The sequence below is a fragment of the Megalobrama amblycephala genome, linkage group LG4 (genome assembly GCF_018812025.1).
Source record: "Megalobrama amblycephala isolate DHTTF-2021 linkage group LG4, ASM1881202v1, whole genome shotgun sequence".
Classification (NCBI taxonomy): domain Eukaryota; kingdom Metazoa; phylum Chordata; class Actinopteri; order Cypriniformes; family Xenocyprididae; genus Megalobrama; species Megalobrama amblycephala.
Genome location: NC_063047.1, coordinates 28,465,708 through 28,482,347, shown reverse-complemented (window position 1 = coordinate 28,482,347; position 16,640 = coordinate 28,465,708). Strand labels below are relative to the sequence as shown.

Sequence of the window (16,640 nt, the reverse complement as noted above, 5' to 3'; positions counted from 1 at the left end):
TAAGACAATTCATTGGCACTTTTGCATTTATAGATTTGCATGCAGCTAAAACGTTTCTAAATGTTCTCTGAACATTTAAAATATTCAAAAATGTTTTAAAACCATTTTTTTTTTTGGATTTCTCAAACATTGAGGGAACATTCTATTTTGCAAAAATGATGGGAATATTACTTTTGAATGTTCTCTAAACATTCTGAAGCATTAACATTTAAAAAACAGAATTCATGATAAAGTAAAAAGAAATAAAAATGGAAACATTCCATGAATGACATATAATTAACGTTTTTGTGCTAACATTTTGAGAACATTATTAAAGTCCAGTTCGCTCTGAATGAAGGTTCTATTGATTTTTTTCTATTGATATTGTTACTGAAACTTTTGTTATGAACATTGAAAGAACCATGTTGAGAGAACCTTGCCAGAACGTTAGCCAAAGTTCTGAGAACGTTCCCTGTTTGCTGGGATAGCTTATGTTTCTGGATGACAACACACACACACACACACACACACACACATATACACACACACACACACACACACACACACACACACACACACACACACACACACACACACACGCACACACACATGTTCTAAGTTCATGTAATGTTCTAAGAATCTGAGTGATGCTGATGCAATTAGTTTTCTCTCTCAAATCGATTCTGAGCTTAGTTTTTAAAAAGAAGATGGCACTACATGCTTTACTCTGCTTGTTTCTGGTTTCTTTACACACACCTCTTAAACCTAAAATAATCGTTCATAAAGTTCGAAAAGGTTAAAGCGAATTACAAGGATGTTCACAGTGGGCTGTGTTTACATTAATCTCAAGTCATACAGTATGAGCATTCTGAGCTGAGGTGCAAGTATATTTAACCACTTACATGACTCAGCCTAACGCACGAACGCTGTCCAGCAGTCTTCTTCATGAACATTTGAGTGTTTTTAAAAACTAGCTTAGGCTACGTCTACACTAATCCGGATATATGTGAAAACTGAGTTTTCGTCTAAAAACGCTCCGCGTCCACACTATCATTTTCAAACGTTTTCCAAAAGTTGCTCATCCACACTGAAACGTATGAAAACGCGTACATCCCCCTACTGCGCATGAGTAAAGCTTCGACCTGCGTCATTCCCGCTAGGCGTTTATTCACTTTCTGGCTCTTTGAAACTTTGAGGCAATGTCGAGGAAAGGCACTGAGTTTTTTAAATGGACCGACAGTGTGGTGGAGTTGTTGCTGCGAGTAACACAGGAGTATAAAGTGGCCAAAGCAAGCGAGAATGTAGACTGGGAGACTTGTCTTGGCTGAATTGGTCATATGACTGCATCACATGACTAAAAATGCGTCATTGTATTCAAAAGCCTCCGTTTTTACAGTCCACACTACGACGCGAAGACGGCATTTTCAAATTTATCCGCTTTGGAGAGCGTTTTCCAAAAGCTATGTTTTTGTTGACTTAAAATGCCGTCTCAGTGTGGACGGAAGGCCAAAACGGAGAGAAAAATATACGTTTTCAAACGAAAACGTATTAGTGTGGACATGGCCTTAGAGTGTCATCTGCTGTTAAAACTAAGCTCAGAATCAATTCGAGAGAGAAAATATCAGAATCGATCCAGAAACATTCTATCGTGAATTGAGAATCGATGTATTGTCCCGGCCCTACAAAGTATCTTACTGACCCCAAACTTTTGAATGGTAGTATATGTCTTGGTGTTCTAAAAAAGGCTATTTTAATATCTGAATTTGCTTATTTCATTCTATACAAGACATTGGCTCCTTAAAATAGTCTAATTTATAAATATTTTGACCTTTGCTGGGAAGGAGATTTTCTTCAAATTTGATTAATTGAATGCTACTGGGTTTGTTAAAATAACTACTTCATAAGTACCAATCACTGCATTTAATACAAAGGATTCAGTTAAGTAACATGTATTAAAGCAGAGTAGTTTCTCTCTGTCTCTTTCTCTCTCTGGCAATGTTCTGGCTGTCTTCTGTGTCCTGTGAATCTATATTGAGTGTACCAAGAACAGATTATTAGCTCATAACTGCAGCAGTGTGACCATTCATGTTCATCTGACCGGATCAAGAGTGCTAAACCTGACCCGACCCGCTGGATCTCACTCTAAAGACCTCCGTGGAGGGGTATGCCCCCTTCTTATGAAGTCACGTGTGCATGTGTGGGTATTTACATAGAAACAAAGATGCAAAGGGTCCACATATAGGAGCAAATGCTTACATCTCCTGTTATATAATACACTCTTCAAGATGTGTGTGGCTATATTTTAAGGACAAAATTGTACTCAGAAGCTATATCTGACAAAACCTCCCTTTGGGAACATCCTTAAAGGTCAAAATGATTCATAAATAAAATTTAAAAAAACCTAAGAGATGTGTGAGATTGTTCTAGAAGGTCTTGAGTTCAGATTCTCAGAGACTGTAAACTGATACTCAATCACTCTTCCAGCCTCACACACAGACACACACACACACAGCAATATCGCTTGCTGTCAAACCATAGTTTTAGTTTTAACACACCACATCATGCAAGTTTCGAACCAAATCTGACCTGGTTTCTTTTAATTGACGCAAACCTAATTCTGTTCTCCCCTGCAGGCAAAATAATTTCAGAAGCATTCAACAAATTTCCATGCGGTTGTTCTGTGTCATTATGAATACAGGCCTATGATTTTATTGCAAACCACAGTTCGACGTTCCCTTATGTAATGACACTGCCAGCACTAGATGTGGTCACGGCAGAGTCATTAATGTTTTTGTCCGTTGTTTGTGTTCCAACAGAGCTTCCAGTCTTCCAAAACCAGCTGTGGCACCAAAGGTATGAGATTTACACAAACATACAGCCAGCGAGAGTACACAACTGGAGTATTGTGAATGGATTGTGTGTATGTTATTATACCCCTCTAAGACAGACACACAGCTCTATATGTATGCATGAGTTTTAATTTTGCATGTTTATAGCAAAAGTGCATCTGCTGTGTTCAGTTATCTGTCTTGTATCGTTGTGTTCAGAATAGAATACTAGAACGCTGCATACTGAACATTTACCTATTTTTTTTTATTATTATATGAAACAGTATGTAACTGCAGTGTGCTACACTGGTCTCACATGATGCATGTTTCTCATTATGCTGCATGTTTCATTTAGAAAGTTGCTGTCCATTAAAAATCTCTGATAGATATAGTTATTTACATTCATGCATTGCATTTATATGTATGCATTTGTTAGATGCCTTTATCTAAAACGACATGCATTTAATTTAAGCCGCACATTTATATCAGTTCATGCATTCCCTGGGAATCGAACCCATATCATTGGTGCTGTAGGCACAATGCTTTACTGTTTGAGCTACAGGAATGCATTGTTTATGTTTTTTAATCCAGTTTTATGTTAAAATGTCTTATCTATTGGCTCATCAAAATAATGAGTCAAGATGGAGATGTTCAAAATTTGAATGGTTAATGATGTTTATACATTTTCTCAATACACAGTGCACACTGCATACTGTTTAAGAAATAGTATATAGTATGCCATTCTAGACATACTTAAGTTCAGAATGGCATGCTATGGTACCATGCTACTTATTTTATTTCTGCATTATAAAGTGTGTATATTATGCACAGTATGCAAATTATCACACAAAAAAGCTAAAATATGCATTTTTAGTTACTAAAAATGGCCAAATCACCTCAGTAATCCTCACTGTTGCTTCATGTCAGCAAAAAATGTCTGGAAATGAATGAATTTCTGGTGCTTTTTCACTGAAAGTCATGTGACAACAATATCATCACATAATACATGTTATTTTTTAAATAGTATATACTGTGCAGTGTTCAGTAAGTAGTCAGCTAGTATTCCACTCTGAACATATTGCCACACATTATTTAGGTTTTCAGCAGTGTAGTAACATCTGTTGTATAACCCATTCGTTGTTGTCTGCTACCTGTTGATTTGTTGTGTTACTGTTGTCGTTTTGTTTGAGTGCTGCATGTGCTTCCCTGTTTAGGGTCATTCTGTGGAAATTATCAAACCCGTTCCTATGGCAACCTCCATTCCATCTTCCTCTGACATCACAAACTCCACCCACATCACTTCATCCTCCAATAGGGGCGCTCGTCCATTTGGAGGGGCGGGGTCACCACACATAGCCTTCATTCCCTCTGCCACATCTGCTTTTGCACTCGCCTCCTCAGCTCAAAGCCCTAATCCACTGGCTCCGCCTACTCCTACCGATGGCTCACCAAATCATATACCGGCGGTGCCCCGCCCTTCAGTGTATAACACGCCCATCAATCTCTACTCCAATGAGAATGCCTGTGAAGTTGCCATGGGCCAGCGGCGGGGCCTGTTGGAAAGCCAGGGTGAGAGCTCTCAGCTGAATGGGTAAGAGTTTGATTGACAATCTGATGCCCCACCCACCCTATAAACATAGAGCTCAAAAGTGACACCAACTTTTTTAGAGGTCTGGGTTCTGAAAGTATATTTCTCCATAGACGTTTCAGAAAATACCCAACCTACCAGCTCTGAGATGAATCACAACATTACAGCATTTTATTTGAGGCAAAAACATATTTGAAAATTGTTATATAAAGACAAAAGGACAGGACTGTGTATAAGGGAATTAATAAACTATACTCATCCAATAAAACCTAAATGAAATTCAAACTATTAACCCTAGTGAGATAACATTACATGAGATAACTAACACTAAAAGTTACAATACAAATATTTATATCTTAAATTCTTCACATTCAAATGTTCAAACCCTTGCGCTTTTAACATTTTAAATCCTCCACGTTTAAATATTAGTGAAATGCCATAAACTTCTGTCCACAAAAATGTTGGAAAAGTTGCTAATGTAAATAAAGTGAACCTAGCACGCATTTACGTTCCCAAATGCACATTAAAGTTGAGTTTGTGTGAAGCAGCATTTATTATGAATCGAGCTGCTCTACAACATTACTATTATTCTATTTGATAAGTTTTATTTTGATTAATTGTGCATCCCCATTTGTTTTGATACATTAAATTAAATTATTAGCTTTTCATAAACGTCTTTGGGAAACCAAAGTTGGTGCAACTATATTAACACATTAACTAGCATTAAAATGGAATGTTTGTATTCTGAATGTTAAGTTTGAAATAATCTGACTTACAGTTTATGAATTTCAATGCATATTTTTTAACAACCTTGTAACTCATGGTTGGTCAATCTGAAAGGTTCATATATTTTCATTAAAAATCAGTTTCACTGCAGAGATTTCAAATGCCATTTCTACTTCCATAACTCATAACTCACTTTTGAGCTCTATCGCCCCTGTTGAATTCCAGGTTGCTGTTTTTGGATGTCTAAATGCCACCAAAAAAATATGCATCATATCCAGAAAATCATTTGAATATGAAAGTGTATTTAGTTGGTTTCCATGATGTACCTCTCTACCATTTTTATAATGTGGTTTAGTCTAAACATGCACTTCAGCTGGTCGGATTAGACCATAAGAACACAACAGCTGAGTTTTGAATTCTTGGCAGAACAACATGCCACATCATATTCATTTATCAGAAGTCATGCCAACATTTAAACCCAACCAAAGTACAAAGTGCATCTTTCATATTTACATGCTTCCTCATTTTTGCTTTTTTGTTTAAAGGTACAGTAAGCGATTTCTGAGAAACGCTGTTGAAAGTGGATCTGACTGAGCATCAAAACTCACTTGTAGCCAATCAGCAGTAAGGAGCGTGTCCACTCGTGCCATGTGAATTTGGGGGCGGGGCTATCAAGATAGGGGTGTGATCCTTTTGGTTAGCTGTCAAATATCAACAGCGTTTCTCAGAAATCTCATACTGCACCTTTAATATATTTTTTGGGGGGAGGGTCTTTGGATCACTAAATAATATTCCAGAATGTTGTTTCATGGTCTGAAGACTATCTCTTTTCATGCAGTGACGTATGTGAGATTTTGTTCGTTGATGGGCGGGTGTCAGTGGCTCTGATGTTCATGTGTATATTTAGATCTGCGTAATGGTATCTGTTATGTGTTTTGGTGTGTGTGTGAAACAGGGCTCTCCCTTGGATATTGTCCCAGTGGAAGCTCAGATGTACTTTGTGTGTGTGTGTGTGTGCAAACCTCCCATTCTGGGTTTCATATTTTAATGATGGTTCTAAAGTGCTGATTGAAATTATTACGCAGAAGAACTACGTGTCTAATTACACGTGCTGATGCACACACATATTCTGGAACATGCACACGTCTCATCAGATCAGTGTGTTTGTTGTGATGCATTTTGTTAGTTTTTGTGTGCTAATAACTTTAATAGTATAATATCAGCCTGATACCAGGGCAGATTATAGTTTAATCACCCAATAAACCCGTTCTGCTTCTCGTTAAGTGTTGCATTAAGTGCTTCGAATGGCATACTATTTTTGCAATATGCAGCGTGTGTACATAGTATGCATGGGACACTGGGATGACCTACTACAAGTGCCAAAATATGCAGTATATACTGTGCAGTATGCTAGTATTTCATTCTGACCATTTGAGAGCATAGTATTTTCTAGATAAAAAGGAGAGAAAGAGGAAAATATTAGAGACGTGGGAGAGAAAACAGATGAAAACCAAATGCTTCTCGTCACACTGTGCGCTCATCTAATGGTTTCTCCTCCCTCTCTTGTAAAACTTTGATAAATCCTCCTCATTATCCTCATACAGCTGTACATTAGAGAGTTAAATCAGAGCCAAGCCTGTGTCTGTGATTTTTATAGGCAACTGTTGAGAAAACATATTCCTCCTTAACGCAACCCTGTGTGTACCTGGTCCTGGATACTGTACTTTGTTTGAATGGAAAGAATTCTTCTGGATTGAGTTTGTCTTGCTCTTTGTCAACCATTGTGGTGTTTTTAATGGCTGATGCTGATATCAGTATCTTAAGGTGGCATATTTATTGAGGATATATATATAACATAATTTAGAGTTGCTTTATTTACACAATGTTTAACTCACAGAATACATTTGAGAACAAAAAATGTGCACAATACATTGACAAAGCTGTAGATTTTGGGAACTGGTCTGGCCAATATCACATTTTTATATTTGTCTACAAAACATTTTTATTAAAAAAAGTCATAGAAAAACAACTGAAAAAGTCAAATTGCAACAAAAATATAAAAAGTTGAACACATAATTTAACAATATTATTTTATGCAAATATTAATATTTACCTAAATATTCTACAGTATTCTGGAGATCTTTCTGGTCACTATATAAATTATTAGATGTAAATACACAGTTAGATTAGCTGTTGCTTAATAATTCCTGAGTTTTCGTTTGTATTTGTGCCTCAAACATAGCAACTTAGCAATAAACACATCGAAAATGCACTATAAACACAATATTTTAAAATAGGCTTTTATTGAGCAAATAAAAGAGTACAAATTACTCACCCTCTGCTTTAAAACAGACATCTGTTGGGCTGTTATCCGCCAAAATGCAGATTCATCACGTGACAACATCTTATCATTTGTATTTTGATCCTCAATCACAACAACCTAGCAATAACCACGTTAAAAATGCACTGTAAACACAATATTTTAAAGTAGGCTTTTATTAAGCAAATAAAGGAGTAAAAATACTCACTCTCTGCTTTAAAACAGATATCTTTTTTGGCTGTTAACCGCCAGAATGCAGATTCATCATGTGACAACATCTTACACCGTGTCCTAACGAGCTGCGATGGTGAAACGCGACGATTCTATCTCTGCGTCTCATTTCGGAGGCCGTATTTTGAAGGCTGTATACGCCATCAAAGATGTCATATTTAAGAAAAGTAACAGTAATAAAATTGACTGATTTTTTGTGAGGTGTAAAATACTGTAATTTCCTTCTTACTTTGCAATCTAATGGTTACTTTTCTTAAATGAGACTGCCTCGATAACTTATGCAGGCTTCAAATGTGACCTCCGGAGGATGCAGCCTTTGAAATGAGACGCAGCTTATGTAACGTTAGCGGTTTCTATTTTTCTGCGATGTCGCGGCTGGAACAACAACACAAAGTATGGCAATGGTAATCTTAGGTAATGTTAATGTGCTATATTTAATGTTAAAAGAGTGTACTGTGACTTTGAATATCATTTTGTGTGTCTTTTATAGCCGTACTGAAAGCAACAATGGACAATTCTCCTCAGATCTTAAAGGCCCGCTGAAGTGTCTTGGAACGCGCAGCATTATTCAGTGTGTTAACGTAATTTCAACTGAAACAGGAAGACAGGGAGATATATCGAACAGCATATTTACACTGTCTGAATCGTTCCCTATTCTCTATAAAGTGCACTATGTGCCATTCGCCATGTAGAAACTAGTAAATTGTGTGAACAAATGACCAATTTCAGCCGCAGCTTCAGCGTCTGTAAGAGTGTAGGAGGAGGCGGGACTTCAGATTCTAGAGAGCATTTGATTGGACAGAAGATTTGATGAGAATCTGAAGTGCGGTGTGATGTAATGAAAATCTTTGATCCAGTTTAGCGGAAATGAGAGACTGTACGTTTTGAATGCTTATATCTCCTAAATGCGAATTTTGTCATTGTTTTGAAACACACCAGCTTACATATTCATACTAAAAGCTAAAAAACTATTTTAATTTCAGGGGGATTTTAAAAATAAATAAAAGGAAACAAGAACGTTCAAACTGTAGACTTATTGTGAACAGACAATTTTATGCTATGACAAAGATTTTTTCAGTAATTCAATATGTATTTTCAATAATGTTAAATGTTGTAATATTGATGAATTTGATTATGTATTTGCGACTTGCCAAGAGAGGCCGCCCACACTCTCTTCTGATTGGCTGTGATTTTTGATTGACTTTATCGCGCCTTATTGTCGTGTCTAGTGTGGACGGACAAACTGTTTGTCTATAAAATCTTGTTAGGACACACACGGTGTTACACAAATGAGGAGGAGACGTTAGTGAGTTTGATTGGATTTATTAAAAAGCTATAGTTGTGAGGTTTCTAACCTTTTATTGTTTTAAATGATATATTGTGTGTGTGTTCAGCTGTTGGTCTGTCTCAGAGGGGTTTAGGAATCAGTGTTGTATATATTGAGTCAGTGTTGATTGTGTGTTTAACGGTTTTTTTCTCCTCTATGTGCTTTTCAGCAGGTGATACCAGCCACAAAGTCAGTACCATATGGATGCTCCTTTCATTGTGTGTGTGTGTGTGTGTGTGTGTGTGTGTGTGTGTGTGTGTGTGTGTGTGTGTGTGTGTGTGTGTGTGTGTTTGTGTGTAGTGCCTAACAGTTTTGTTTTGCTTTTTGTTTTACCAGAGTAATTCCTTAATCTAATTTTTACAATGGCAGCACTTTGCTTTTATTTAAATTAATGAAACACTTAGTCTTATGATTTTCACATGACAGGTGATTAAACAAAAATATAAATCAAAGTCACTAAGCAAATCATCAAGTTTTACATAATCCCTTACAAAAACTTAATGTGGCATATTTTGACAAAGTGATGTATCAGATAGTAATACCATGGTATTTTGATGTGTTTTGTAGCACTAAATCATGGTATTTACATGGTAAAGAATACCATTGCAGTATCATAATGCCCAGCCAAAAAAAAAAAAAAAAAAAAAAAAAAAAAATATATATATATATATATATATATATATATATATATATATATATATATAATATATAAATAAAAATATATAAAAAATATATATATAAAAAAATAAAATTTGAATTACCGCATGGTAATATTAGTACTTTTTTATTATTAATGTAGTATTGCTGATTATGCAACAATTACTTTTAAAGCAGTGCTCACTCAAGCAAAGCAAAGCTGGGTTTGTGGTTCATTGTTCTTCTGTTTGCAGTGCATGAGCTTGTATGCATGTCATGTTACGACTGTGGCGTGTTTTATCGCAGTGGTGGTCGTCAGGTTTATTCACACATACATATCAGTTTGTCAAACACACTGAGTGAGCAAATGAGCCCTGCCAACACTCTTTCTTCACACACACGGTCCGTTCACTCACAGCCTGACAGCGGTGATTTATTGACAGCTTATGAATGTTGTACGTCTGAGTACAGACGGGCTTTGGCACGATCCGTACATACCGAATGTAAAAATGTTTTTTGGATTGATGTAGCTTGTAGATTTCTGATGTCCCACTGAGTCCTGATGAGCTCAGGCTTCATAAACCTGTTGCCTGTCTTTTATTCCATGTGCAGCAGCGCCATCTTCTGGTCTCATGTATTTTAAACTTTTATTTTCTACAAAGGCTGTGTCTGAAATCGCCCCTCATACCCTCATTCAATGTTCCCCACATTACTCCACTAATATAGTCCACTTGAAGGAGTGAATGAAGACGAGTGATTGAATTTGAACACTGAGTGTGCCAGAAAAGCTGCTTTTTTTTTTTTAAATAAACATTTGATACTTTGCAAACTAGCAGCTCCAGTAGTAATGAAAAGATTTATCTTGAACTCTGTCATGGAAACTATATATAAACATAATCAAACAATTTAATAATCAATTAAAAAAGAAATTAATACCTGTATATTACGCTGTAGCCACATTGGACCAGCGGTTTGAAAAATGGATGCATTGATGATTCAGCTGTGGGTGCCATCTTCTGGTCAGACACAACAGCTTTTCACAACAAAACCCGCCCAATTGCTGCTTAAAACAGTAGCCCACATTCCAGGGGCTAAATATCACATTATTGGAGTCGCTTCATCCCACAGACATGAAAACCAACCCTAAAGCTGTTAAAGTAGCCCAATTCTGCGGGAAAACCTCAGACTTGGACACAGGAATTCATTTGGTGTGCGACTCTCACAGTGCATTATGGTTATTCTCTAGCCGTTTAGCATACATCAGTTGCACCAGTCTTATTATTGGGAGATACAAGGGTCTGTGGCTCTACCATTGCAGAAAGCTTAACGTGTGCCATGATAACCAATCACATTACAGCCTTGACGCCATTGAGTTGTGCGACAGTCAATCACTGTTTGTGGATACCATAGCAAAATGAATGTTTAAGAGCAAACATTTTACTGTTGATTCTTTAAATGATAAGCCGTTTTCCCAAAACAGCAGTTTATTCAGCCTAGTAAAGCCTCTCCTCCATTGACGTCCATTCAAAAAACGGCCTCTTGTCTCCTTCCCTGCGTACCACAGTGTTAGCAGGCTTTATGGTTCTTTTTTTTTTTGCTAACCTTGCAGGCTTGCCTTCGAATGGCGTTGGTTGTACACTCGTTATTGCAGTGCATTGTGGGATTGAATGAGTGCACTCGATAACATCCACTATGGTTTTGGACACCACTACAAATGGCTGTAGTGTATAGGGGGCGTTTTCAGACACACAGCCAAAGTTTTCATTTTCTTTGAGGATTTTAGACCTCAAAATCTCATGTTTGTGTTTAAGATGATGTATTCACTTGATTCAGTTTTTCAGAAGCTTAACAGAAGCTTTTAACTAAATTAGTGCTTGCTTTTTTAATTCAAGTTACCTTACAGGTTTTACTATGGCAACCACACAGGTCAAATACCATAGTTACAACAGTTACACTACAGTAAAACTGTAGAAATGTACTTGATATAAAAAAAAAATACTGGAAAATTGCAAAAATTTCTTTTTAAGACTATTAATTATGATCCTGTTGCATGTGTTTCATTCCATGTGCATTAGCGCCATCTACTGATCTAGTGCATTTCTAAGTTTCATTTAGTTGTTTCATTCTCTTGGAAGATTTTAAAACTAAAAAAACTCATCATTCCATTTAAAATGACCTAGCATTTCAGAAACTTAAAATAAGCTTTTAACTAAACGAGTGCTGTTTAAATTCAAGATTTATTACAAAGATTACCTATGATAACCACACAGTTGGCCAAAATAGTGACTTGTACTTGATATTAAAAATTACAGGACAATTGCAGAAATTTCATTTTAATACTCTTATTAATTATGAGCCCATTGCACGTGTTTATTTTTATTGCACGAGTGCCATCTGCTGGTCTAGTGCATTTCTAACTTTCATTTTTTTTTTTTTTATTCAGTTACACAAAAGTAAAGCTGTGTAAATGTACTTGATATTAATAATTACAGAAAAATCGTCTTTTTTAAGACCACTAATTAAGATTTCACAGAATCCTAGTGACAACAACTGTTTTTTAGCAGTATTTTGGCAGAAACTATGGTTATCATGGTATAATTTTGAATATTTGAAGTGAATGCCTTCAAAAGCTCTCCGTTATTTAATGACAATATTTGATTTTATTCTTCATAGTGGTCCTCCAGCTGTGTCTAAGTGAGTACATCTGTAATGTGTGTAAAACTCCTCTGATAGAGAATGATTACAATGTTTTAACTTTCTCATTCCTTTTCTTATGCCTCCTTCCTCCTTCAGAAAACCTCCAGTTAACAGGTAAACTGGGAAAAGCTGCAATGTCCTTTTTTCTCAAATGCTTAATTTGTGAATTTGATGTGCAGCATGATTACATGTAAACGAGACTGACAGTATCACTCTCTCTGTGTGTGTGTAGACTTCCTCGTAAGCCTATCACAGAGACAGACATTGAGTTTTACCACGTCCCAACTCACGGTGATGCCAGCAGGAAACGCATCATGCAGGACACAGAGGATTGGCGCCCGCGGACAGGAACTTCACAGTCCCGTTCATTCCGTATCCTAGCCCAAATCACCGGTACTGAATCAGAACTCGGTGAGAGATTTTATTTTATTTTATTTTATTTTATTTTATTTTATTTTATTTTATTTTATTTTATTTTATTTTATTTTATTTTATTTTATTTTATTTTTATTTTATTTTATTGTTCCCTTTGTTTTATATTGGTTGATCAGGGAAAGAAGCTAATTAATGCAACATCTGATTTATTCCTTTAAAAATGCTATTCTAGGTCCACTTATTTATTTTAATTATTTAGATACTGAATGTTTAGAATTTGGTAATGTATTGATTGAAATCAATTGTTCGATATAAAAGAGCAACACACTTTTATGCTTTATATGGTTAGAAAAAATATGATACTTCAGTGTTTAAATACATCTGAAAATCAACTCCTGGGGAAACTTAAATTAATAAAACTATTTTTTTCTGGCACTGATATAAATTTTGGGCCTTATTCATAAAACACAAGCAGAATGTATTTCTGTGATTATAAAAACATTCTTAGATAAAATGTCACATTTAATTGAAGGCAACAGTTTGCGTGAAAGTGATTTTACAAAACATTTACACAGACATTTGTTCTGCTCATGTTTCATGAATGAGACTCATTGTGTGCAAAACCTTCAATACTGATTTTGAGATTAATATAAAATAGAAACGTTGATGTTTTAAATTGAAGTTCAGAGTGAGAGAAACAGGAGGAAGAGAAGGTGAATGTGTCTTCACTTTCATTACACCTCTATCACATAAAAGAGTGTCATAAATGTTTTCTGTCATGTTTTTCTGTATCAGATCAGTCAAAGGAGGCTGAATCAGCAAAGACAACAAAGTAAGTTCCTCTTCCTGTCAGCGGTTTTGCTGTGTGTGTATGTTTGCTCGTGTTTTATGCTGTCGGTGTGTTTTTTTCATTATTGTGATGTTGATTTGTGTGCTGTTATTAACCGGAGTGATTTTGGCATCCTGTGGTCTGTTATTTTCTGGTGTTTGTGTTAAAGATCTGGCTCCAGTTAACCAGCATGTGCAGATCACACAAAAATTGAAAAAACTGGCATTGCATTTTTGGCTCTTCCATGTGTAAGTGATACTTAGAGTTGTTTTGCATCTTACCTACAGTAAATAAATAAATCTTTCAGTCCTTTTCATGCTGTCATGCAGCGTTCAGATTGGGGAGTGTGTGATATTGTGGTTGGTTTGCCGTTGAAGTTGTCGTGTGATAACTTGTCTTGTTTTTTGGGGTTTCATGGCTTTGCTTCCTCTAGAAAATGTACCACGGTCACCATAATTTCCACCAAAACACCATGTTTTCTGTTGCTGCCAGTGCAAAATGACACAAAGATTTTTTACATTTTCTGAAGAAAAAAAGTGGTTCTAGGGATTTGTTCAAATCACTATCCCTAAATATGAGCAATAGTGAAGCCCCCTTTACAAACACCACTAAAAAAATAGCATTTTGTGTAAATGTATTAACAATAACTGTAGAAAGTGTGGCCACTAAAATGTAATACTTTGGTGAAAACCATGGTGAATTTTTGATGTGGCTGTCTTTTCTTTATCATTGTGCCATTTAGATGGAATATAGACAAAGAGACAGATAAACTGTCCAAAACCTAGTGATCAATATTACCTGGACAGAAAGCTATCGGTTAGCATTCCCATTCATGTCAGCTAAAATCACTGGCATTGAATCTGAACTCAGTCAGAGTAGAAAATTTAATTTAATTTTATTTTATTTTTACCGGCACCTTTTGTTTCTCTGATCGGGGTAAGATTTTTTTATATGCAACATTTGATTTATTTCTTTAAAATGCTATTTTAAGTATAATATATAAGTATTTTAAGTAAAAGTTGTGATAGTCTTTTCTTCCCTATTGTGACGGATATCTGAGTGAAATGCCTTCTCAAACAAGAATAAATGTAGGGCGGGGCTTTATTTTGTCCGTGGGGAATTGATTGGATGGTTGTGGTTTGCTATTGGTGGATCTCATGTGAGTGACAGGTTGCCCCGCCCTCACGCCAGTAAACACGTCATCAGAGAAGAGAAGAGGTGACGCTGCAAGAGGAAAGGGAAAAAATCTTGATTCAAGATTATTAAGGGAACACGAGTTATAAAAAATGATGAGCACAGATAAATAATTGATAATAAATACTTTAATATTCCATAAAAAAGTAGTAATTGTCAATTTTGATTTAGTGTTGAGTTTAATGTGTGTGCAGTGGCGTTTTCTGTCTGCATGGATTATCTGTGTGACAGATCTGTTGACATCCTCTTCTACAGCTTTTCATACTGTCTTCCTGTTTCTTTTTTTTCTCTCTCTTGTTCATTCCCTGTGAACAGGGTTGTGAAGATTAATCCTAAGATTGGACCCAGATATCATAAGCTCAGAGACTGGCACCATGGAGTGTCTGCCCGAACCCTTAACGTCCTCAGCCTGGTGTAGATGTGTGTGTGAGAGTTTGTGTGTGTGAGCGTGTGAGAGTGTGTGTGTGCGTGCGTGTGTGTGTGAGAGAGAGAGAGAGCGGGTCTGTGTGGGATGTTTCTGTGTTGTAATCTGAATAGAGACTGTGACTGAAGTTTTATCAGAAAAACTTTAAAACAGGCAGCGTGTGAAGATTCAACATGCATCTCCAACTCTGATCTTGTGGATTTAGCGATTTGTATTAGTGAAGTTTATTAGTTGCACTACAGTGTTGTATTACACGTGTGGCTTGGATCAGTTTCTGTGATGTTTCAGCTTTTGGTTCCTATATGAAGGAACGTTCTGGGCTCCAAACTAGTTCAGCATCTGTTGATTATATCACTGAAAATAATTTCACCTCATCTGTCAGTTAAACTCAACATTTACAGGAATGCACTTATGGGGACGTTCTACGGCGAAATGTGCAGCTCATTTTTTTTTTTTTTTTGTGAAAAGGCTTAATAGTTCTTTATTATTGCTTTATTATTTTGGTTAAAATGATTCTTCTTCTTAACAGAATGTATCTAGTTAATTGCATGCTCATGACACAAGGTTTTATAGCACTACTACCCTGTTAGCATGTTTACACAGTATTGCTATATTTTCAAAATTTTGTTTATTTTAATATTTATTTGCTGCCCTATTGTCTTCTATTGTAAGTGCATTACTGTATAAATAATTTATTTTCAGAAAATAAAATACAGTTTTCTGTTAAGCATGTCACAGATGCTTTTTGCTAAGTGTTAGACCCAGAACATTCTTTAACCTATTATGCAAAGTTCACTTTTATATTGTTTTTGAACATAATTATGTGTCCGCAGAGTGTGTACACAACCACCCTATTGTGATAAAAATCCATACAGCCCATTTGTTATTTTCCCCATAAATCTGAAACTCGTGACTGTTGATGGAATCTGCCCTGTTAGCATAGACCCCGCCCTGAGTGAGCTGTACACAGTCCGCCATTTATCTTTTTGCCAGAGAATTTAACAGCAGCATTCAAGTAAGAAAAGTATTCTTATTAAAGCTACTAAAGTTATTCAGTCAAGAGCAGTGAGTGATTTTCTGTATTTCTTTTGTTGTTTGATACATATTAACAGCATATACAGCAGTAGGTACTGTATATTACACTTTTTCACGTGCTCAAAAAACTATATATCAGAAGTTTAAATTGACATGGCTTTAAAACGCATGCAAATAATAAACTTTCATGATGACGAAAAACTGCAATGTCAAATGAGCGTAAGAATAAAATCAAAACCAAACAGATGTTTTGTTAGTTTTTGGCAAAGTATCCGAGGCACGAGCTGTAAAGGCACAGCGCTATTGAGTTGTGCAGGTGTGACGTCAGAACCTGGAAGACTAATTCGCCACTGGTTCCTTTGAGATTTTCCTATGGGGTTTTATGGGATTTTTCAATTTATGAGTGAAATAAGGTCTGTGGTAAACGATACTTTGATATTTTGTTTTTGTA

At 36.0% G+C, this 16,640-nt stretch overlaps 1 protein-coding gene across 1 annotated transcript in view; it reads left to right on the top strand.

Annotated features, from left to right (window-relative positions):
- The window catches only part of pdlim5a (PDZ and LIM domain 5a), a 61,867-nt gene that overhangs the window by 25,632 nt on the left and 19,595 nt on the right, over window positions 1-16,640 (top strand). The window contains exons 4-8 of the mRNA XM_048188691.1: window positions 2,796-2,832; window positions 4,022-4,398; window positions 12,429-12,446; window positions 12,565-12,743; window positions 13,503-13,539. Coding sequence (XP_048044648.1) covers window positions 2,796-2,832; window positions 4,022-4,398; window positions 12,429-12,446; window positions 12,565-12,743; window positions 13,503-13,539 — 648 coding nt within the window. The remainder of the gene's footprint in view (window positions 1-2,795; window positions 2,833-4,021; window positions 4,399-12,428; window positions 12,447-12,564; window positions 12,744-13,502; window positions 13,540-16,640) is intronic.